Source organism: Rutilus rutilus, assembly GCF_951802725.1.
Source record: "Rutilus rutilus genome assembly, chromosome: 9".
In the NCBI taxonomy this organism is placed as follows: Eukaryota; Metazoa; Chordata; class Actinopteri; order Cypriniformes; family Leuciscidae; genus Rutilus; species Rutilus rutilus.
Genome location: NC_140223.1, coordinates 34,358,315 through 34,383,889, shown reverse-complemented (window position 1 = coordinate 34,383,889; position 25,575 = coordinate 34,358,315). Strand labels below are relative to the sequence as shown.

Below are 25,575 nucleotides of genomic sequence, written 5' to 3'. Positions count from 1 at the left end.
AAATTGTTATAAATAGCTTCAAAGTTTTGTAAAATTATTAGAAATTAATTTTTATGAAACATCCTCATGAAAATAAAATTGAAGTTGGCACTGGAGCAATCTAGAAATGCACTACAGCTAAAGCCATATGTCTAAACATTCTATGTTTAAAATCTGAAGATAATAAGTCCAAAACTCTGTATTTAGTTAAATGTTTTTCAAGACCATGTCAAATGACTTTATTTTGATTTGACGCTAAAATGCTACTGATGTTTATTGTCATCTTCTAACCATCTATCCAGTATATTGTCTCTATTGTTCTGTGGTGCAGACGATCCCCATTCAGTCTCAGTCTCCCCCTGCACACATTCACACCTCTCCAGCCTGGTTATGGCTCGAAATATGCATTTCTTTTGTCTGCATTATAGCTACTAACGACTGGCTATTCACAGGCTATTCATAGGGTTTCAGTCCCTAATTTCTTTTCTCAAAGTTTACCACACATTTTAAACTGTATCAAATGCATTTCTTGAATAAAGACACATTTCAGGTAGCATTCAAAAAATAATAAAAGTATAACTTCTAGGTAGCAGGTGCACCTAGGGCTAGCTAGCATGTTAGCTTAGCACACCATCAATACACGACAATTTATGAGATTAAAACCATGTTTGTGCTCTAAACTTACTTTTTAACGCACGTTGAGTATTTTAAATAATCTTCTGTGATCTAATTTGGCTTCAGATAAAAAAATCATACAGAAAATATACTATTGGATAGTGTTCTGCACAATGATAGTCTATATAGATTAGCATTACATTATAAATATAATCTATTATTATGAAAATACCTGGCATCCCATACAAAAATGTAATATATGGCCATATATGTACTTATATTTTAAATAGCATGACATATATCTATACATATATTTGACTTATATGAGAACACAATATATGACTGCAACATATATCTATACATATATTTGACTTATCTGAGAACACAATATATGACTGCAACATATATCTATACATATATTTGACTTATCTGAGAACACAATATATGACTGCAACATATATCTCTATATATTTGACTTATCTGAGAACACAATATATGCCTGCAACATATATCTATACATATATTCGACTTATCTGAGAACACAATATATGCCTGCAACATATATCTATACATATATTCGACTTATCTGAGAACACAATATATGACTGCAACATATATCTATACATATATTCGACTTATCTGAGAACACAATATATGCCTGCAACATATATCTATACATATATTTGACTTATTTGAGAACACAATATATGAGTGCAACATATATCTATACATATATTTGACTTATCTGAGAACACAATATATGACTGCAACATATATCTATACATATATTTGACTTATCTGAGAACACAATATATGCCTGCAACATATATGAACATTTATGTGTCCAAACATGTGAAGAAAATATTTGAGTTCATCCATATATGATACCATATATCTGCATATATTACAGTATAGTATTGGTTTCTCGCATATATGGACAGCATTAATTATAAATATGTGACATACATATTTGTTTTCAACATATTTAATAAATGTATGTAAACATACACTGTAACCCTTTACTGTAAATTTACAACGAATTTCTTACAGAATTGTACTGTATTTCCATAATACAGTATTAAGCTGTATCTTTTACAGAACAGCTGTAAATTTACAGCACATTTCTGTTTTCGTCCTGATAAATTCGTTATATAGGATCATACCGTCATACTGACTGAAAAGGCATTGCATTGTGGGATTGATTTCTTTCGCGCTCAATTCAGTTCAAATGTGACGCGTCATGCCAGCATATGTCATGCGAGCAGCAGCAGACAGTAACGGGCAGCTACAACAGGCAAACTCGTTTTGTCAGCGGGATTCAACTGAACAAATAATCATTCCTGTTATCAAGATAAACAATGTCTGCGAATCTGTGAGCAATTTTAAAGCTTTTTTTAGGTTCGGTTCGGTTCGTGTTTCAAACATTAGTTGCCTGTGACGCAGCAGAAAACGGACGACGTTAACGGTAGCAGCTACCTGAAGACGGATGGAAGAATTTGTCATTGAATAATCTAACCTGCGCGTGACGATAAGTGGGATTTAGAGTTTGAGAAGATGGAGAATTGTTCAACTGAGTGATACGGTAAGCCATATATAAGTTATTTATTTTTATTTTTTTTGCGTTCGCATTTCTACATTGTTTCCACGTATTTGGTTTGATTTTGCGAACGTGGTTTACTGCGTGGCCGCGCAAGCAATTCACTGACTCTGTTCCACCTGTTTACCAAGTAACGTTAACTTCGACATTTCATATAATAGGCAACCTTTACCATGCTATTTGCATGACGTGCATTTGATATATATTTTTTTCGTTTTAGGCTTTGTAATCTGATGGCCATTGTTAATGTAAGTGCTTTTAAGTAGTGTTACAGTTATAGTCTATGTGGTAAAAAAAAAAAGTATTCTGTCAGTTCTGTGATCGTGCTTTTGAATCGTTGTCAGAATTTTGCTAGCACATGAAAATCCATGTTCCTAATGCTGTTTTCAAATGTAGTAGGCCTATTCCTGATTGCCATCCCATGGTCCTACAACTACTCCCTAATTCAAAGAAGTTAGACGGTGTTATCCTTCAAGCAGATAAGTAGAGATTATTCAGCAAATCTCATTAATTTGTAATATGTTTTATGTTTTGGTTCTGTTGATCAAGGTTGTGCTGTCCTTTTTAAAAATTGTTTCAGGAATTTGCATCGCTGATGTCCAGCAATCTACATTTGCCAGAAAGTCCACGACTTATTTCCTGGTATGTAAACATTAAAGGGGTAGATGAAACCTAAAATGAAAAGCCATCATTTACTCACCCCACTGCAAAATATGTTTTTCTTAATTAGTGTTTTTATTTTGTTTCCAGTCCAGATATCTACAATTCTTACATGAAGAAGCATTTAATAGACACGTAAAAATTGTCTTGTTTTCTGAAAGAATTAAGTCAAAATTAAGTGAGTTTATGCTTAAAACAAACAAAATTATTTGCCAGTGCATTTTAGCATTCTAACCATTTTAAATTTTTAGTTGAAAAATTTAATTCATAGAACTATGAATAGACAACTACATTGAACCACAGTGGAATCCACAGTAGTTATTTTAATTATTAATATTATTTATTTATTCTTTTTTTTTTTTTTTTTTTTTATTCCATTACAGGTCAATCTCTAAGCAACCAGTGCTGGATATTAAGTTTGGAAGGTCAAGGTGTGTGTGAAGGATCACAGCCTCTTCATCACTGGCCTGGCAGCACTGTTTTCCTCCTCCTATAACTTCAGCTTGCAGTACCAGGAAGAGGCAGCACCTTGAGTTTGTTCAGAGGTTAGTCATTGGCATATTTGCCATTCATATATATATATATATATATATATATATATATATATAATTAGACTGAATTGTGTCACTAACCTTGACTTGACAGTATTTATTATGTTGACTACTGGTATGAACAATATGGCCCTGGTTTCCATACAGGGCTTAGCTTAAAGGAGAACTCCGGTCAATTTTAACATTGAGCTCATTTTTTTGTACATTTGGAGTGCTGTCAATACAGAGAACAACGACAAAAATCGGTGTTGCCTACACCGAGTTATTCTATTTTTAAAATTTGCACCCTATTGACTTCAATGGGGCAAGTAGTAAGCCGAAAACAGGATGTAAACAAAGGTATGAGCGCTGGCTGAATTAACTTCATTTTTATTAATATCTCTAACATCTACTGCAGTCAGATCCACTCGTGTTCACTCGGAAGGAATCACTCACATTTTCTGTGCACTTGTAATGACACTTAAAGGATGTTAAGAGGCTAAAAAGCAGGCTTACTACTTGCCCCATTGAAGTCAATAGGGTGCAAATTTTAAAAATAGAATAACTCGGTGTAGGCAACACCGATTTTTGTCGTTGTTCTCTGTATTGACAGCACTCCAAATGTACAAAAACATGAGCTCAATGTTAAAATTGACCGGAGTTCTCCTTTAAGCCAGGTCTAGGCCTTAATAAAATTAGGGTATTTAAGCAGCTTTTATAATAATGTATCAAAAAAAAAAAAACATTACTGGTGTGCATCTTGAGATAAAACAGTGGCAGTCATATATTTTAAGATATGTCAGTGCAAGTTGTTTTCAGTTGAAGGATTAGTGAAAATTCTGTCATTAATTACTCACCCTCATGTCGTTCCAAACCTGTAAGACCTTCGTTCATCTTCAGAACACAAATTAAGATATTTTTGATGAAATCTGAGAGGTTTCTGAACCACCCATAGACAGCAACGTCTTTGCAACTTTTAAGGCCCAGAAAGCTTGTAAAAACATTGTTTAAATCAGAGGTCCCCAACCCCCGGGCCGCGGACCGGTACCGGTCCGTGGGACATTTGGTACCGGGCCTCACAGAAAGAATAGGCTATATAACTTAACGTATTTTCCGGACTATAAATCGTTCCGGAGTATATGTCGCATCAGTAAAAAAATGCGTCATGAAGAAGAAAAAACATAATATAGCCTAAGTCGCACTGGACTATAAGTCGCATTAATTTAGAAATGTAGCCTATTTCACAAAAAAATATATGGGTCAATGACGTGACGCCTACATTTTCTGTCCGATTGCATTTTTTCAGGCAAAAATGGGTTTAAATGCCTAAAAAGATACTGTATATTTATAGTACCTCTCCCATGTATGTACTCACTTTAACTTTTCAAAAACCTTTACTTATTTGTTATTTTTTTTGTTATTTAAAGTGTCAAAACATCATGTGGTGCGACCGTCCGGCCATAACTTCTGTTTTGAAAACGTCTTTGAAATTACTCTGAATTTATTCAAATTTATTTTCTGCACTATTTGGCATGATTTCCAAAATGTTTTGTAATCCTTTAAAAAAATTCAAAGCATTTGTATTTATATTTCCATCATAATATACAAACAAACTTTGTCCGATGATGTCCATTTTATGAAATATCATGTGGTGCGACCATCAAGGAACTACCATTTTGGGACTTATATGTTGAAAACTATTCAAACACAGGAAGTTACATCATAAACCAATTTACCAAGGACCCATGGAAGCAGCAAGCAGGTTTGTAATTCTCTCAAATTGGAAAAAAAATAAACCTTTGTAATGGTGGGTATGTAGTTGCCACATTTGGATGTCATGTGGTATGACCTCAAAAAAAAATTAATATTAAAGTTATTTCTACAAATATATATTTTTATTATAAATTTCATAGTGACCTTTTTTGGCAAGCTAGCTTGTTTTGTTTAGGTGGCCAATTCTGTGCCTGTAAATTATGACTGAATGTGAAAATATCATGTGGTGCGACCAAATATCATGTGGTGCGACCACTGCAGACTGTTTTCCATGATAGATATATGTCCTAGATTGGCAGTTTTATGCTTTTATATTCAATTGACGGTTTATACAAAAAAAGTACTTTACTTTAGTATCATTTGGAATAGATTTTTATGCAATTTGGGATCTTTTTTATAGATTTCAGACAGTTTGTGTTTACTCTTTGTACAATATGAGAAAAATGCAACAACAAAAAAATTAGAGCATGTAATTTCAGTTTAGTAATAATGCATTTATTAGTAGTGTATTTATTATTGCCTATTTATTTATTTAAAACTATTTTAATCTATTTTACCAGATGCCACTGCCAAGCGAAAAAATTCTAACCCTGCAGCAAGAGCAGAGTACCTTGATAGGAGAAGAGTGAAATATTATTACAGTTTAAAATATCTGTTTTCTATGTGAATATATAGTAAACTGTAATTTATTCCTATGATCAAAGCTGAATTTTCAGCATCGTTACTCCAGTTTTCAGTGTCACATGATCCTTCAGAAATAATTCTAATATGTAACCCTAGACCACAAAACCACTCAATGGGTCAATGTCACATGGGTCAATTTTTTTAAATTGAGATTTATACATCATATGAAAGCTGAATAAATAAGCTTTCCATTGATGTATGATTTGTTAAGATAGAACAATATTTGGCCGATACAACTGAAAATCTGGAATCTGAGGGTACTACAAAATCGAAACATTGAGAAAATCGCCTTTAAAGTTGTCCATTTATGTTTGCAATATTGCTATATTCACTCACAAAAATAAATGTTTAGAAATTTATGGTAGGACATTTACAAAATATAAAACATGATCTTTATTTAATATCCTAATGATTTTTTGGAATAAAAGAAAAATCGATAATTTTGACCCATACAATGTATTGTTGGCTATTGCCACAAATACCCCGTGCGACTTGTGACTGGTTTTGTGATCCAGGGTCACTAATGATTTGCTGCTCAAGAAACATTTCTGATTATTATCAATGTTCATTTTTTTGGGGGGAAACTGTGATACATTTTCCATACATGTCAGGATTATTTGATGAATATAAAGTTCAAAAGAACAGCATTTATTTGAAATAGAATCTTTCGTAAAATTATAGCCTGCGCCTGAATGTGACACTGAATGTGTCCTTGATTAATAAAGTATTAATTACTATAAAAAAACTATTGACCCCAAATGTTACCTGTATACAATACTTTTATGAAATAATTTATATCTATAACATTATTATTTGTTAGAAAGAAATTCTAAGTCAAGTTAAATTAAATGGTGCACTTGTGTTTGTGAAGTGATTTTTTTTTTATAAAAGTGAGTTTATAAAATGTTTATGTTCAGGAAAATTCTGTGAAATTTGTATAAAATCTGGTTTAAATAAAAAAAATTGTATAAAATGTATTGTTCATGGATCTCTTTAAATAGATTTTTAACTATATAAGGTTTTCGTGTCATTTGGAGCGACCACTTATCATGTGGTGCGACCAATAAAAGCTATCACTGTATTAAATAAAAAATAAAATATCTTATTTCTGTGGCTGAAATATGAATCACTGATACAGTATGCTTTAGTAAATTATATTTTTAAAACATTTCTATCAGTTTTATGCGATTTACAGGAAAAATAAGTCTGTTAACTGCATTTTAGAAGGCGACTGAAATTGCAGAACAAAAATATGAGATCATTATATACAAAAACTCAAAAGAAATTCAAATACTCTGTTTTTAAACACTTTAATTACTGAGAACATGTAAAAAAAAATACATTTATGTTAAGGAAATTCATTAATTTTAAGATAAATCACGGTCGCCCCACATGACATTTTTTTAAGCCTATGGACAATTCATCTAGATGAAAAAACACTAAAATCACTTAATTTAAATTTTTTATTTGAATTTTTATGTACACAACATTCTTAATGATTGAACAATTGCAATATATATTGTTAATTTTCGTATTTTAAAATTGGCCTGTTGAAAATCCTTATACGTCATTGACCCATATATATATAAAAAAAAGAATAATAATAATTGTTCGGATGGGACTGTTCACCCTTACGGACGTGCAGCGCTCTGAAAGCGGCACAAAAAGACTGCTTTAAAACTTTCACAGAGACCTCAGAGTCAGACAGAAAGCAAAAAGCCTGTCTTTAAATTGTATTTCGTTTTGTATTAATTGTATCTTAATTTTAATCAATGTTTCATCACCCAATTGCCAGGATTTAATAAGAAGTAGGCCTAAATATAATAGAAAATATTTAATCAGGACACGGAGGCGCGTGAACTGGAGCTGATCTCATAAATTAACCGAAATTCAGCGTATAAGGTAGCCTACTTGCCTCACAGACCTGAGACATAGAAAGCTTGAAATGTCTAATTTTAAACAGAACAATTCAAAACAAAAGAAAACTGACTGTTCTCTGCTTATGTAATTCGTATATGTGCATTTCTCTCGGGCGCGTTCAGGCATACTGCGAAGATCGAGTCAGCATTGTCAACTTCATCTTTGCACAGAAAACACTTGTTTAAACAATTAAAATGTCTCCTGCTATATTTTACATATTCATAATCATTCATTTTGGTTCTTAAAATCGGTTCTTTGTGACAGCTTTTAGGTGCTTTATTGGCAGCGCCACCCTTACATCGCATCAGCACCGTAAACATGGAGATTTTTTTCTTTTGGGGGGCTTTTTGTTTGTGTTCAGGCTTTCTCAGTTGTCTTTAGACGCGATATTACGAGTACCCTGCTAATAAAATTGCAAGTAAGCCTACACATTGGATTCACGTTTATCCTATATTTAATTGTTTTTTATATATTTTTTATATTTTGTTGTATTTATCCGCCGCACCTTAAAGGCCGGTCCGTGGAAATATTGTCTGATATTAAACCGGTCCGTGGCGCAAAAAAGGTTGGGGACCGCTGGTTTAAATAATCCATGTAACTAGTGCAACCTTAAAGGAGAACTCCGGTCAATTTTAACATTGAGCTCATTTTTTTGTAAATTTGGAGTGCTGTCAATACAGAGAACAACGACAAAAATCGGTGTTGCCTACACCGTGTTATCCTCTTTTTAAAATTTGCACCCTGTTGACTTCAAGTTTTAAACCTGCTTTTAGCCTCGTAACATCCTTGATGTGTCATACAAGTGCCCAGCCATGTGAGTGATTCCTTCAGAGTGAACACGGGTGAATCTGACTGCAGTAGATGTGAAAGATATCTTGTTGAAACATCTACAAATGTCCGTATATAGGTGAAAATGCCCCTTGAAATCAATTTAAGGTGGCAAATATTACCCCTTAATAAAAAATGTTAATTTCTGTCACTGCTGTAAACTGACCACTGCATAGAATATGAAAAATATGAATATCTTTGTCAGTCAGCTGTCAACAGGCCTAAACAAGCCATGGCACCAAGCACAGAAACACAATCAGTAAAATGTTATCTAATTATTATCAAGAAAACTTTGAAAATATCGATCGAGACATATTTTGTCAATATTGCACACCCCTAATGCATGGTATTAATTTTGATTTCTTCGGGTCTTAAAAAGGTCTTAAAAAGCCTTAAATTTGACTTTAAAAAATGTGCAGAAACCCTGCTTCATAATATTTAGGTTGAACCACTGTAGCTATATATTTACCAATGTTTTTACCACTTTTCTGGGCTTTGACAGTTGCAATGATATTGATATCAATGGAAGGACAAAACTATCAGATTTCATCAAAAATATCTTCATTTGTGTCCCGAAGATGAACAAAAGTCTTGAGGGTGAGTAATAATGACAGAATTTAAATTTTTGGGTGCAAACATGCATTTTAGTCTGGTAAATCATGTTGTCATATATGCAATAAACATTGCAAGGCTTGCAATTAAGTTAAATTATTTCTGTCACAAAGGTTTGGGCTGGATTCTGGCAGTGTGTGCTCTATATAAACGGATAGTCTAAAGACCGCCTTTCCACTGATACTCTGATGGCACCGGATGAGGGGATGATATTGTTAATGAGCTGGGTGATGAGTAGACAAAAGTTGTAGAATAAAACTTTAAATCTGGCAACCCCACTTCCAAAAATTTTGTTAGTTGACAGTGCGCATGTAAACAGACACATTGAGTTGATGTATTTTACCAGGGCAGAAAAAATATCAGTTATTGATCACAACATCCAACATTGCATTTTTTTTTTTTTTACAACATCCAACATTGCATTTTTTTTTTTCATGTTCAGTTTTAGTCAGCTTTTGTGCTATCTCTCTTTGTCAAAATATATACACTCAGTTAATAATATTTAATTGTTGTTTTTTTCTGCCTTTTAGACGCTTTCTTGACATCAATCCTGAACGTGGATCAAAAACAAAGAAAGGACAAGTAACTTCAAAGAAAACTGGCCAAGTTGTGCAAAACAAGAACACCACTGTAAGCCTACAGGTGTCCTCACTTCTGCGAAAACTTGCAGACTTTGAATGGGATTTCGTTTGCACTTTTATGGACTTCAAAAAAGAAACAGCATTTCACTGTCGTTATAAAGCTTGGAAGAGCCAGGACATTTTTTAATAGAACTCTGATTGTATTCATCTGAAAGAAGAATGTCAGATACACCTAGGATGGCTTGAGGGTGAGTAAATCATGTGCTAATTTAAATTTTTGGGTGAACTATTCCTTTAATTAAGTGCTAACTGTTACCTGTTTGTTGTTAAGTGTTAAAATTGCATTTTATGTTTAAAAAGTAATTCAGCCAACATGTTCACAGAAGGCAATTTAACTAAATAAATGTTTTAAAACCCAGAAAATGTTGTTTTCTTTTTCCTAGTGTGACTACTCTTATGAAACCTTAAAGTATAATATTTTAATGTTTTTTAATTTTAATATTTATGTAATAATAAAAGCAGTATTCCCTGTAAAAATACAATTTATTGCTGTCGACAAGTTTAATAATGTAAAATGTGGTATATACTGTATTTGTTAATTACAGTGGAGTACTGTAAATGCTGTTTACTGTAGTAGTGTTGTAAAAATACAGTATGTGGATAGCAACCCAGCTGCCAGTATTTAACTGTAAATTTACAGTGAAAAGTTTTACAGTGTACATGCATGTGATACTGATGCATTTTTAAAGCTGTGGCATATGGTTATGGTACTTTGTGGATGTATTTGTCAAAAATGACAAAGAAAACACTGCATTATTGTATTAAAATACTATATTTGGTATTCACACAATAGACAAAATCTCCAACTATAGGCATTTAATTTCAAGGCATTCAGATATAAGATTTGTATCCCTAATATATGTGAAAGTATGTACTATAGAAATAAGTACATATATGCATGTAAAATATATGCGTCATATATGCATGTATACATATATGCGTGTAAAATATATGCGTCATATATGCATGTATACATATATGCGTCATATATGCGTGTATACATATATGCGTCATATATGCGTGTATACATATATGCGTCATATATGCGTGTATACATATATGCGTCATATATGCGTGTATACATATATGCGTCATATATGCGTGTATACATATATGCGTCTTACATATATTTCACATTTATGTGCATATACGGGAAAATATATGGCACTTACATGAAAACGGCCATTTTTGATATATTTTGAAATATATGTTTCATATATGTATATGTGTTTTACATATATGAATTTTGCATATATTCTCATATATGCAGCAGACATACATGAGCACTAACATTATATATGTAATTTACATATATTGACATATATTACATTTCTGTATGGGATGGCTTGAAAAACACAGGTAACTCAAATATCAATGCAATCATGTTTATTGTCTTCAAAACATCTGTATCTGCATGTTACAGCGCGATCTCTTGTTAGCTTTGTGTGTATCAGTGACGTCCTGGAATGTCACATGGTCATGGCTCTTCTTCATGTTCCATATATGGACTATTATTGTGCATGTAGCGCCCTCAGGCTATTGGTATGAATTAAAAAACACAGTATCGGAATACCAAATGCTCATAAAGATTACATCGACGCATTTGGGTATAAATTCAATAAATATTATTCCTATCTATAGAAATATGATGTAAATCTATGAGAATCTATCAATATTTCTCCAAATCTGCACAGTTTTGAGCTAAAGCCCTGAGGGACGTTGTTTTGTGTATCGCTGTCATGACGACAGCACAGAGTTTTTTATGAATGAAAGCGGCTGACGCGCATAATTCATATTAAAGGTATCGACTTCATTTTTTCATTTCATAACTCCTGACACAAATTAAGACATAACTGTCACTATGAGTTTCTCAGAATACAATAGTGGTCAAATACCGAAACTTGAGTATTATATCTTTTTAATTATGTATAGTTTGTCAAGGTATAACATTAAATCTGATAGTAATTTTGAATTAAATAAATAAATAACGCTTCAGTGCGCGGGCGCACTGGCAACGGTTAACAGGTTAACTAAGTTATCCTCTAAAAAAAAGTTTTGTTTAGAGATGAAAGATACCCTCTGCCCGTCAGAGAAGATTAACATTACAGGTTAATATTGTGTACCCTTTGCTTTAGGCAGAGAAGAATTAGCTTTACGTGCTAGTTATTTTCGGTTGATCCTCTGTTTTTGTAGGCAGGGAAGATTTTAGCATATGTGCTAATATTTTGGTTTATCCTTTGCTTCAGGCAGAGAAGAATTAGCTTTACGTGCTAGTTATTTTGGTTGATCCTCTGTTTTTGTAGGCAGGGAAGATTTTAGCGTAAATTGCTAATATTTTGGTTTATCCTCTGTTTTTTTTTTTGTAGGCAGGGAGGTTAAGTGTGAAGTGTTGGTCATTTGGAAAGTTAACAATAGCTGATGTGTTAACAAGTGTACCCTAGAGAAGTTTTAGTTTTTTTATTGTGTGGTAACAAAGAAAACTCACAGAAATGTTTAGAAAAAATGCCAGACTGATCCCCACAACGGAAAAAGGTGGCTTTGTGACTCCATCGTGGTCAGAAAGTGAATTCAAAAATATGTTAAGAGAACAAATGGACCTAATAGTCACTGAAAAAGTTAGACAGGAACTAACTGAGAAATATGAAATTCACCCAGACAAAACTTGGTCAGTAGATGAGTGTAAAAAGGTGCTTGGAGCAAGCATCCGCAAAAACCATATGAAGGGCATTATTTGTTGCCACCGAGAATATGTTTTAGCAAAAGCTACAGAACAGTCTAAGCGCAACTCAGAGCTAGAGAAACAGGTAAATGAGCTACGTGCTAGAATATCTTCGTTGACTAAGAAATTGAGCCGCAACAAAGCTATAGAAAAAACTGATGTAGAAGTTAGTCAGCCAGATAACATTTACCCTGACTTACAAGCTTTTTTTGAAACAGATGTAGCCATCCAATCAGTAACTGATAAGCCAGTAGATTCAGTGAAGGTGTGTGTGGCAAGGAGAAGGTCTCAGGGAATTGAGGGAACTGAAAGTGTTCCTCTCAACTCTTCTGTTGTCCAAATACAAACTGTTGTCAAAGCGCTAGGACCTAAAGATGTAGAGAGACTATCCCAGAGCCTACCCTCAGCACGCACAAATTTTTCTGAATTTAGAAGAGCATTGATAAGTAAAATGCGTCTTTACGACATGTCGTTGCCAGAAGTAACACAGCTGATGTCACAAATTCTAACTGAATCTGAATTCAACAATTTTGAGTCTGCTGTTACGTCTGAACTACAACATGCCAGTAAAGGCGATTTGAGAGAAGGTGTTTTGAAAATCCTAAAGAATCTCTTAGGACCCAAAATAGATTGGTCGAAAGTTACTACCCAGATAGCAAATTGGCTTTGGGCCGGATCTGGCTAAATTTCGGCTGAGATTTTGGCCCACATACCGCATGGAATTACGGTCCAAGGTTGGCCCAAGTGCTGTTTGCCGAAAGTCAACCAGATCAATGCCGGAAGCAGACCAAAACTCACCCATAGTTTTACAATGTACCCAGATATTATCCAGAACTGGCCCAAAACAACGCCATAATCCCCAGATGTCAGCCAGACAAGGGCCAAACTGCCACCAGCTTTACCCCAGAACTCAGCCACAACTTATCCAGAAGCTCCAGAAAACAGCCATAACGGGGCCAATATTATACCAGTCCCCAAAACTGAACCAGAAATGATCCCTGTGTAATACTTATATATTGTGCAATGAATAATAAAATAATGACACTACACAAATGCAAAGTACAGCATTTTATTGAGAGGGGAAGAAAATCTCAGCCAGATAAATGGAAAAATAAAAACTATTGGGGAAAAGACAAGATAAAACAATACTAGAGTAAGGCAAAACAAAAGCAACAAATAGTCACAATACAAGAATAAAAAGACAGAGCACTAAATTAAAATGTTACAAAAATAATGCAATAAAAAAACCTTTTATGTGGCATGCTTAAATAATGAAATACAGAAACGAACCAAAATACGGTGGCTGAGAGATCTCAATGCATGGAAACAGAAGAAAACATGCAAACAGGTAATTCAGAAAAACACCAGCAAATTAAGAAACCAAATACAAAAACGCGCTGCAAACAGCAAGAGACTTCAACGTCCTGCAACAGAAGAAAACATGCAAATAGGAAAAACACCAGCAAGTTAAGAAAACATCAGTTTCACAACACATATTGTGTGAAATATACACACACACTGCAAATACAATGCAACCAATAAATAATAAATAATAATAAAAACACTACTGTAGATATTTGCGTTGTTGGTCTGCCATTTGCAGCGCGTTTCTGTATTTGGTTGTTTTTGCATATTTGCTGCACATGTGCTGTCAAACGGATGAAGATGTTTTCTTCATTTGCTTGTGTTTTTCTATTTCCTTGCGTTTTCTTCTGTTGCAGCGTGTTGAGCCCTCTCGGCCACCGTACTAAAAAGCAACAGAAACCAAGCAATAAATTAAACTGATACAAACAATAAAGCAAAAGTATAAATGTGTCATGCATAAATAATAAAAGTACAGAAACAAACTAAAAGCTGGTTATAAAAGACAAATGAAATACAATTTATATTTACAGATGTGCAAAAAAGGTAAAAATATAAGTTGCAACAATGCAAAACAAAGTCCCTGATAACTTAAAATGTGTGGCTTACATTAACATTTTGCAAAGGTGTCCTTTTTCTGCCACCCTCACGATCACCAGCTAGATGAAACCACCTTTTAATAACTTTTTCGACCTCCAGCTCCGATGTCCGTGCACACACAGGATTTCTTCTTACAGCCTCTAGAATAGGAGCATACAAATACAGTTAAAAAATACTTTTAATTAAAATTAACAATAGAGACATAAAGCATTTGTATTAAAAGACACCACCAGTCAAAGAATTAAAACTTGCAACATTCATTCATGACATGAGGGAATAGTCATGAAGTTCCAGATAGACTTTGACACAATAAAAATGCACTTACCAGTCACAATGTTTGTAAGCTGCAAGCTTTGGAAATGTGTTTTCCCATGTACAACTCAAACTCTCCAGTTTAGCACTTTGACAAAGTCATTTTTGATTGCTTGCCTCATAATCTGCCAGACGTGTCCTTTACGTCGACTCCACCCAACAATCCCAGTTCAAGTACCTGAAATATTTTTAAAACATGCCATCACTATTAAGTCAAAACACTAAAACATGCTTTTGTTTCTAATATCGATATTATATTTACCAAATTAGACAAATATAAAGAGTTTTTGTTATGGTTATAGATTTTTCATGTTTTAAATTGATCACACACACACCATTTAATTACAACCAGACTTGTGAGTGATAACAGCATGCATTACTGACGGTGTTACCTACCACTTTTTGTCTTGTTTCTGGACATGATCGAAGATCACTTTGCAGGGAAGTTAATGAGCTTAAGTCTTCAATTAGAAACAGGTTTGGACTTTGGTTCTGTGCCTCTGTGATCTCCTGAACGGTGTTTCCTTTGAGATCTTGCACCATCCTTATGTTCCTCTGCTGCTCCATAAGGATCTCTTGTTTAGATATTATGTCATGGAGAAGTGCTAAAAAATTAAACACAGGTATTGAAAGGTTTACCACACCACCTCTGCTATGACATGAGCCTTACGCTAACAGTGAATATATGATAGTAAAAAAACAAAAATAAATCTTACATCTTATTAATCGGTCATCGCTTGAGAGGCCTTTTCTCTGTGGTCTGGGTGTTTCATGATGCCACGGTGATTGTATTGCCTGTTCGGGAGACTGTAAAGTTGTAATCTGAATTGATTTCTTTTTCCAAAGATTCAAACATCTTGTTGACTCTTTTAATAGCCCCTTTTCTCATGTTACTTCGCTCACTGTAAGCCCACATATTTTCCTATAAGCACTGTAAATGGGGGATAATTCTAGAACCTCTAGCTAACATAATAACAAATACAATCCAACCACAGAAAACAACCCAAAAAAACCCTATCTAGTATTGCGCTATAGATTAAAATCTAACTTACGTGTTAGTTTAGAAGTATCAACTTACCTTGATCATGTATTAAAACTCCAAAAGATAAAACCAAGATAGCGTGATAGTCGAAGTTAGAACGACAATTTGAATTTCACCGCGAGCCTGCGTTGGAAAATATGAGTCGCTGAACAACTGCAACGTAACTTCCGGATCCTCTGGTAGGCGGGATGATGTCACGGGGTGCACTCTGGGAAAAGTAGTCCTTTTTTTAAAGCGGATTTAACAACGTATATGTAAATCAACTACTATTTCCATGATGCATTGCAAACTGCGTCATCGTATCAGCAACCACAGACGCCGCATTGATCCGTCTGCCGAGCAAGACTGCTCTAAAAAACACTTTAACCATGGGTTTTTGTAGTAAAACTGTCGTTAGACTGTACAAATGGTAATTAATTCGCCAAAACTTTGTTAGTGGCATTTTGACTACCATTTGGATAATCACAAAGTACTCATTCAGTCCCATTCAATCTTTTGTCTTAGCCTATATGCTGCAGACTGAACCATTTGTCTTTGTCTTCAAACATTTTGCAAACATCTCATAGTTTTTTTTTGTTTTTTCACTTTGCACATTGTCACCTCCTTAATTAACCATTAAAATAATCTTGCCAACAGAATAATCAAGTCTTCTTTCCTTTAAAAAAAGGAAAGGTCTTCTTTTATGTGTAAAAGTGAATAAATATCTATAGGTATTTTTTAACTAGGCCTATAATAAAGAGATTTCATTTTATTCTGTTTTGACAAAATTAACCTTATAATGATGTATAAAATATGAACCAATTAGCACCACATTTTACACGGCTATTTTACAGTAGAGCACATTCATGCCAGAGATCTTTTATTTACTCTTCTACCAAAACCCAACCAGATCTCAGCCAAATATTTTCTTATTCTGGCAGACCGAGCTCAAGCCAGGGCTCAGCCAAAAAGATACAATTAGATTTTTGTTTCTTTTGGTTAGCCAGACTCCAGCCAGAGCTTAGCCTAATACTGTTTGACACAAAAACAGTGCCAGAATTAAGCCAGAAGTGCCTAATGTAAGCCAGACTCGGCCCAGACTTTGTTGCTATCTGGGTAGATGTGTACAAAAGAAAGGAGAGACTATAAGTGAATACACTGAAAGATTTTGTCAGTCAGCTGCAACTTACAGTGGAATAGTGGAGGATTCTGAAAGTGTACTAGATGATAGAGGAGCTCTAAGCCGAATTTGGGCAGATGGTCTTATAGCTGAATACAGATCAGCCTTGCCATTCCTACATGTTACGTGGGCTAACGGAACTCTCAGAAGTAACCTAGACAGGTTAGCTACATGGGAAAGAGATGCTGATGTTAAAACCCAAGTGAGAATAGCAGCAGCTACATTTAACCCAACAAAACAAGAAAACAGGTGGTCTAAAAAAGAAGGCAAATGCCACTACTGTGGAAACTTAGGACATTGGGAGCGAGAGTGTAGGAAGAAGTTGCAAGATACAAAAAGAAATGCTATGCATAATTCTGCTCCTTCTCAGCCTGCCTACAATCCTGACGTAGTTCCGCCAATGTCCACTGAAACTTTAGGACAGCTCGCGCAGGCTCTTCTAAGAGCACAAAAAGAACAGGAAAAAAACTAATTGTTGGGGCTGTGAGTAGCTACCTTTCCCCTGTAATACATCATAATGACAAAAGAATTTTTGTGAAAGGTAGCATAAAAGAAAGAGAGATTGACTTTTTGCTTGATACAGGTGCAGAGATTACAATAATTCCTACAAAATTGGCTAAAGGTTTAGACATCCCGTACAAGAAAACCAAACTTTCTTTAACTGGCGTAATAGGTGAAGATTCTGTTTTGTATGAAACCCCGCCCATAGAGGTACAATTTGGCCCAAAAACTCTGACAACAAAATTGCTATGTGCTCCATTGAATACAGGTGCAATTTTAGGCATGGATCTTCTGAGACAAGTACATCTAACTTTAGACATGTCCTCAGAATCTGCTAGCATTAAAATTTCCTCAGCACACATTTCTACCAATAATGCAATCCCTCCAGAGTATGCTTTCTTACTGAATCATCCAATTTGGGCTAATGACAAGGATGATTGTGGTTTATTGACAGGTGTAGAACCAGTCAAATTGACAGGAACTCCACCCCCGGTTACCAAACAGTATCCAATCAGTAAGGAAGCCATACAGGGAATCAAACCTATTGTAGAAAAGTTGCTGATGCAAGGAGTGCTAGTTAAAACCAACAGTCCCTGTAACTCACCCATATGGCCCATCAAGAAATCCAATGGGACATGGAGACTCACAATAGACTACAGAGTAGCCAATAAAAACATTGATAAAATCACCCCGCTAGTATGGCTTACCATTAGATTGTAAGATTTTTTCAGTAATTGATATGTCTAATGGATTCTTTTCTGTACCATTGCACTCTGACAGCCAGCCATGGTTAGCTTTCACAGTTGACCATGAACAATATCAGTGGACCCGATTGGCTCAGGGATTTCAAAACTCCCCGACCGTATACCATCAGGCTGTCAGACGTGATTTGTGTGACCCAGAATGTCCAGTAAAACAGTCCACTATGATCCAATATGTCGATGATATTTTGATTGCCTCAACAGATCACGAGGTACATCAAACTGAATTGGCATCATTGTTGGACTATTTGCATAAAAAAGGACACAAATGCAGCTTTCACAAAGCTCAAATTGCTAAAAAGCAAGTCACATTTCTGGGTCAAACAATTGGTGCAGGAAATAGATCTATTACACAGGATCGAACGGCTTCAGTCAAAGCCATACCTCCGCCTACTACCATTAAAACACTACGCTCATTTTTAGGAACAGCAGGTTACTGTAGACCGTGGATTGAAGAATATGCCTCGATTGCTCAGCCTCTCTATGACTTGTTGAAAGGCCATGGTAAAGATTCAGATATTGTTTGTATGGAAGAACTTCACCTCAAAGCATTCAATGATTTGAAAAGAGCACTATGTCAAGCACCAGCATTAGGAATTGCCCAGTCTGATAGACCCTTTGTGCTCTATGTCCATGAACACGTAGGCTTCATGACTGCATGTCTAATGCAAGATCATGGGGGCAGTTTACGTCCAATTCATTACTATTCTGGTAAACTTGACATAGTAGCTCAAGGTATGGGACCATGCCTCAGAGCAGTACAGACAGTTCATCTAGCGCTTCAGGCTTCATCAGTAATGGTGTTAGGTCAGACGGTAAATGTAAAATGCCCTCACGCAGTGTCCGCACTAATGAATCAAGCAAAAGTCACTTCTGTCACTTCCTCTCGTTGGGGAAATTGGTTAACTACTCTCACAGCCCCGAACATTGTTTTACAGCGTGCACCAGTCACGAACCCCTCATCATGTATGATGTCTGCAATGACTGAAGTTGTGTTAGAGGATGAAGGCGAAATGACTCATGATTGTGTTACGCTTACATATGCAGCGACAAGTGAAATAGCAGAAACTCCCATAGAAAATTCAGAATTTGAGTTGTTTGTTGATGGTTCAGCACAAGTAATTGAAGGGAACAGACGAGCAGGTTATGCAGTAACGTCCACCACTGAGGTGGTAGCTTCAGGTCGTCTTCCAGATCATTTTTCAGCTCAGGCTGCAGAACGGGTAGCTTTAACTAGAGCATGCACACTAGCTTCAGGATCAGTTGCAAATATCTACACAGATTCCAGGTATGCTTTTGGGGTTATTCATGATTTTGGTGTCATTTGGCAAAGTAGACAGTTTCTAACTTCTGCTGGATCCCCCATTAAGCATGCTGAATTAGTGAAAGATCTTATGTTTGCCATGAAACTTCCAAAGAAATTAGCGGTGATCAAAGTGAAAGCACATCTCACAACTAACACTACAGAAGCTAAAGGTAATGCTCTTGCAGATGTAGCAGCTAAACAGGCTTGTTTCTATGTAACTGTACAAGTGTGTTCAGGTAGTACAGCACAGAAGACAATTCTGCCTCCTGAATCTATCATTGATTTGTACAAAGATGTTCCTCTATATGAAGCATGGACATGGTTAGACAAAGGAGCCACCGTTGATTCATCTGGCTGCTGGACCAAAGGGGGGAAGTATGTTGCTCCCGAATCACTGCTGCCATATTTGGCTCAACAAATACACAATTTGGGTCACAGTGGTCCAGCAACGATGAATCACAGGTTCTCAAATCAATGGTGGAATCCAAAATTCAGAAATGTAGCCACAGAAACAGCCAAAAGGTGTGTTACATGTCAGAAAACTCAGGGAAGGAAAACATGGACTCATGTGTCACATTGTAAAGTGGTTCCTCCCCCACAGGGATAGGATAGGACACGGACCAGTGAGGAGCCCGGGAAGAACCGGAAGCAACAGGCTTTCGGGGGCCAACCCTGCGGTGAAGATTCCCTTATAGGCCCTTCCCAACCATAGTCCATCCTCACCTCACTGTTCCTTTTAGGTGTCTCATAAATTAAGAAATAGGGAAAGAAGGAACCACAATTAGCAGACTCAGATTGAATAGATGATACAACCCTAATGTTTGTAGTCTTTACAATGAATACTGGTCTGTTGCAGTTGTTCTTTGTTTGTTTGTTTTAACCATATGCACTGACCTACACACCTGCATATACCCAACCTCCAGAAAACAACTAGACCAACTGCAGAGACTACAACCAACACAGAAAAAAAAAAAAAAAAAAACACAACGCAGAGAACTCAACTACGGGAACTTCAGTCATCCAACAACATGATCAAGATTGCCTTAATACTAACCATCATGGACATAGCGCAAAGTGTAGACCCCAGAAACAACATATTCTTAGAGCTGATGAATATGTCAAGAAATGCCTTGTTTGCTGGAAAGAACGTTTGCATGCCACATGCACCTTCAGTAGGAGCCGGAATCCCATGGGTTGCACACCCTATCTCCAAATGTGACACGTGTACCTTGTTCGATCATCATACCAGTGGATTATTCAACAAGGATACATGTCACAATGTAACCATTCCTCCAGTTTCTCAGTGTTGCATTCCTGGACTACCATCCTGCAACCTAACTTCAGCTACTCCCATCATGACAGATCTACTCCTGCCAATGATGTTCCACTGGTGCATAGAAAATGATGCTCCAGCATCGACTCCACTGGGTGAAATTCCTCGTGAACGTTGCAGTTTTGTGATTGAAAGAGGAACAGATGAGTCCCATGTGTACGTCACTACTACAGAAATGAAACAGGAAAATGATTTAAACGAGTGTCTATCCAGGAACCCATCCCTACCGAAACTTTTTGCAATAAATCAGTTGTGTATGATTCCTCCACCAACTGGCACTTTTTGGTTATGTGGAACTTCTGTCTACAGCATCCTACCCAGCCAATTCAACGGCAGGTGCACCCTGGTGTATGTTCTGCCAGCTATCAGAGAAAATACACACTCCACCCCAAGCTCTCCACAGTTACATAATTCAGTTCCTTCTACCAACAAAGATGGCTGCATTCCAGGACTCACTTGTGTTCAAACGTGGTGGTCAAGAACTCTTGGAGCCTTAATCCCATCGTATGGTGTCATGCAGGCTCTCGATCAAGTCAGAAGCCTGTCGGATTCTGTACAGAAATTGGCCAACGATACGGCTTTGGCCCTGGGTAACATCACAGCCACTCTAGCTTCACACAAGATAATGATCTTACAGAACCGAGTGGCCTTGGATTACATTCTTGCAACGCAAGGGGGAGCCTGCACCATTATCGGACCTGAGTGCTGCACCGGGTTAATGGATCCAACAGAGAACTTGAACAAAATCCAACAAGACATTCTTGATCTTTCAACAAAATTACACCAGATGACTGAAGACAATTCTTCATGGTTCGGAAACTTGATTGGTAAACCCTGGCTGTGGATTAAAGAAATAGCATTGCTGCTGTTATTTCTCCTACTGGCGTTCTACGTATGCTTCCACAGTATCAAGTGTTTCATTCAACAAATGACTCACGCCTCGCACGAGAAAATGACTGGTCCAACCATAAAAGAATATTACCCGTAAGAAATTCACGGACCCTAATTGCATGTTTGTTTCTGTGTCAACATGCAATTACAGATGAACAACACAGATCATGCTATGTGCCTGTAACTATCACACGTTACAAGAATGAACTTGCTTTGTGCCTGTAACTTACACAAGTTACAAGAGTTAACTTTTAAGTGTATAAATTTGTATTTTTGTGAGAGTTTTTTTTTTTAAGACTCTCAAAGGGGCAAATGTGGAAATCCATATTTATTAAAATGTTTAATTTAGGTTTACATTGAATTTAGCATGTTAAGGTTAGGTATAAATTATGGTTATCAGAGTTTTCTAGCAAAAGACTCTGGTCAGTCCTGTTTTACTGAAACTCTTGGAGTTTGTGTTTTAGCAAGAAAGTCCTGCCAGTCCTGTACTCGGGTCTCAGCATTTTAATAGATATGCTGAGTGAATTAGGGTGGGCAATGCTCTCAGTCTAAAACCAGTTCCTAAACCTGTCTATTTTGGTTCCTGCCCCTAAATGTATATAAACTGTAAGAGAACATTCACATTCAGACTTGGTGACTGCAGCTACCGACAGCTCGTGTTCTCAATAAAGAATCCTGCTGAAGAAACAACCAAGTCTCCTGGTTTTTCGATTCTAAGTTCACAACACAGCGCCGATGGGAGTGGAAAGTTCAGCGCGTGATCTACTGACGACGTGCTAATTAAAGAACAGACGCAGCCGGATCATTTCCTTAAGCCACGTTTGAGTGCCTTTTAAGCGTTTTAAAAGCTTTTTTCACGTTAAGCATTTTAGAATGTTAAAAATGGGAACTTGTTAACGTTGGCCGGCAGAAGTGCGATCATGGTTTTCCTGATGCTAAATCCAGCCTTGGAGAATATCCTTTCTGATGGTGTACATCCACACTTTAGATTTTCTTCTCCCAGACATTGTTAAAGATTTAAATCCTTCCCGCCAAGACTCTCCTCTGTCGGTCACGGATTGAAAGTGAAAATTAAATCTGTCACGGGGTGTTTGGATTTATTCACACACGTTAAAAAGTATTTATTAAAAGCTTCTTTCTTTGCACATTTTTATATACAGCATTATCATAATAGGCTGAATATTAACCTATTGACAGAAAACCAGTAGTTCTATGTGAAATCAGACATTGAGCGCCCTCATATAGCCAAAGTGGCATGATCCTCGTTTCATAACACCTCTGCGAAGATTCGACCGTGAGATCGGTAGTCGAATCAGGCTCCTCCCAATCGAAGCATCGAATCTTCGACGATTTGGGGTCACCCCTATAAATCACATGGCAAATAAGATGAACATCAAACATTAAACAGTATATAAATCAAAGTTGCCTTACGTTACCGAATGAAATGTTGACCTAGGAAGAGTTATAGGACTGTGAAGCTTTAGGGGTGTTTATGGACTCGATCTACTCCATCTATGTTTTGATAATCGTTCTGAATCCAATATGTCATGAAGCTCCATCCCATTTTTTTTAGCAGAAGCTCTGTTCTTTCTTTTGATATATTGCAGGTTCAGACATTCATACCACAAAATACTCTGGGGGCCATGAATGTTTTGTGATAATGATAAAAAAAAAACATAGTGAGGAAAGAGTTAATAATTATTATTTGCAGTGGAAAGTTTGGAAAGCAGAATTATGCTAAATGTATATGCTCTATTTATGTTTTACATATATGCTTTTAATTTATGTTTTTAGTGAAATCAAACTTCAGAGGACTTGAGAGGCCACAACAGGCCCCTGAGATGTGTTAGATACTATAAAAACAGTAGCATACACTGGTGACTCCACAGTCCAACTAAATCAGAACACAAATAGAGTTCATTACCTGCAATTTTAATGAAGATGCAATGATGGGCATTTCAGAGTATATAATAGAAGGTATTTCTAATAATGTTTGTAGTGTTAAAAACAACAACAACAGTTTTTCTTAGACTGTGTTGAATTATTGCTGTGCTAACCATCCATTTAACTGAATGATTATTATATTACTAATCAGACTTAAGACATTACAGTTAGGGACATATTACATGGTATAAAACACTGTGGCTAAACATTCTAAGATGAATGTTTGTGTGTTTATTTATTTATGGTCTAAAAACATATTAACTTTGTTTGTTCTCTTCCTCAGGTCAATGAAAGTTTTCCTTGTGTAAGGAAAATGGAAAATGGAACATATTTTTACTTCATGTTGTTTGAAAATCTTGGGTGCATAAGATATGCTTTCTTCACTTTGGGGGTTATTTTTTACTGTGCTGTCTTATACTTTAATGTTCTTATTGTTCTTGTAATAATTCTGGAGAAGACATTGCACAAGCCCATGTACATTTTGATGTCATGCTTGTCCATCAACTCTGTATATGGTACAGCTGGCTTTTTTCCAAGGTTATTGACAGACCTGCTCAATGATGCACATATAATCTCCTTTGAAGCATGTATCATACAGAGTTTTGTAATTTACTCATATGCAGCTTTTGAACTTACAATATTGATGTTAATGGCATTTGATAGGTTTGTTGCAATCAGTAAACCTTTGCATTACAACAACATAATTACCACACGGTTTCTAACTTTTCTAATAGTTATAGCATGGGTTTATCCAATTACTTTTGTTGGTATTAGTGCTCTTTTGACTGCAAGGTTGACAATCTGTGGTAACAAATTGCTAAAGGTGTACTGCCACAACTATGAAATTGTCAAACTCTCATGTGTGAACATTACAATTAATAATATTTATGGCCTGATTGTAACTATCACAACAATTTTTATCCCTTTGAGTTTTATACTCTATACCTATGTCAGAATTATTATAATTTGTCAAAGAAGCACACAAGAGTTCAGGAGCAAAGCATATAAAACTTGTATTCCACACATGGTGATCCTTTTAAATTTCTCAGTTGCTATTTTTTGTGAGCTCACTTTGAGTAGATTTATGAATGGGGAACTTCCTATAGCGCTGAGTGTTGTCATTTCACTTGAATTTATTGTTATACCACCCTTTGTAAACCCTATTGTTTATGGTCTAAACTTTCCTGATATCCGCAAAAAAATTAGGCATCTTATAAAAGCCTCAAAATAGCCTGCTTTGTTTCTGTTGTTATACTGTAACACAGAAAACCAAGTTTGAAGAAATTTAAAGATAATTGTTTAATCAAGTAGTCACTCACCTTCTAGTTGTGAATGATTGCTAAATGTGATAGTTTTCATCTTTCTGAATTCTATACAGATTTCCTTTGACCTCCTCAGTAAATACATTTTTGTGAAATATTGTAGGGTTTTAGAAACACAATCAGAGATTATCTTTCTTAATTGACTGAATAAAGGGGCCATCCATATCATATGAGATCAGATTAATAACTTTATATATAGAATATAAGCTTCCATAAAATCTTGTAAAAATGATAGACTATTAGTGTCAGTAATTCTTTATAATTGTATTGTTTAAAAAGAATAAGATTAAAATAAAAAAAGTATTTTTTAAACTGGTGTATAATTTTTACATTTTGTTATTCTGCATGCAAAGCATTACATTGTCAGACTGAACCTGGCTTATTTTTTTATAAATAACGATTTAGGAATTAGTTTTGAGAGGTTCAAACAATAGCTGTCAACATACTTTATATCGAATAATTACAAATCGTGATATTTGGTGTA

The 25,575-nt window shown here is 35.6% G+C and overlaps 1 protein-coding gene and 2 long non-coding RNA genes across 6 annotated transcripts; 2 read left to right on the top strand and 1 right to left on the bottom strand.

Annotated features, from left to right (window-relative positions):
* Nucleotides 1-1,868: 1,868 nt before the first annotated feature.
* LOC311297125 lies at nucleotides 1,869-10,245 on the top strand. 2 transcript variants are annotated; one of them, XR_014628755.1, is made up of 6 exons: nucleotides 2,016-2,176; nucleotides 2,412-2,439; nucleotides 2,588-2,833; nucleotides 3,235-3,396; nucleotides 9,089-9,183; nucleotides 9,729-10,025. It is a non-coding gene; the product is annotated as an uncharacterized lncRNA (long non-coding RNA). The 2 variants fall into 2 exon arrangements; XR_014628754.1 differs by lacking the exon at nucleotides 9,089-9,183 and having other exon boundaries at nucleotides 1,869-2,176; nucleotides 9,729-10,245.
* Nucleotides 10,246-13,613: 3,368 nt separating this feature from the next.
* LOC311297126 lies at nucleotides 13,614-16,897 on the bottom strand. Of its 3 annotated transcripts, none has more exons than XR_014628756.1 (6): nucleotides 15,911-16,897; nucleotides 15,549-15,639; nucleotides 15,229-15,437; nucleotides 14,846-15,010; nucleotides 14,530-14,660; nucleotides 13,614-14,305 (listed from the first exon to the last, which is right to left on the bottom strand). It is a non-coding gene; the product is annotated as an uncharacterized lncRNA (long non-coding RNA). The 3 variants fall into 3 exon arrangements; XR_014628757.1 differs by having other exon boundaries at nucleotides 15,549-15,627; XR_014628758.1 differs by lacking the exon at nucleotides 15,911-16,897 and having other exon boundaries at nucleotides 15,549-15,891.
* A 7,185-nt stretch (nucleotides 16,898-24,082) lies between these two features.
* Nucleotides 24,083-25,000, top strand: LOC311297397 (olfactory receptor 51I2-like; the record flags this gene model as incomplete). The annotated part of the gene is made up of 1 exon (XM_084419642.1): nucleotides 24,083-25,000. The coding sequence occupies one exon, from the start codon at nucleotides 24,083-24,085 to the stop codon at nucleotides 24,998-25,000; it is 918 nt and encodes a 305-aa protein (XP_084275768.1).
* Nucleotides 25,001-25,575: the final 575 nt, after the last annotated feature.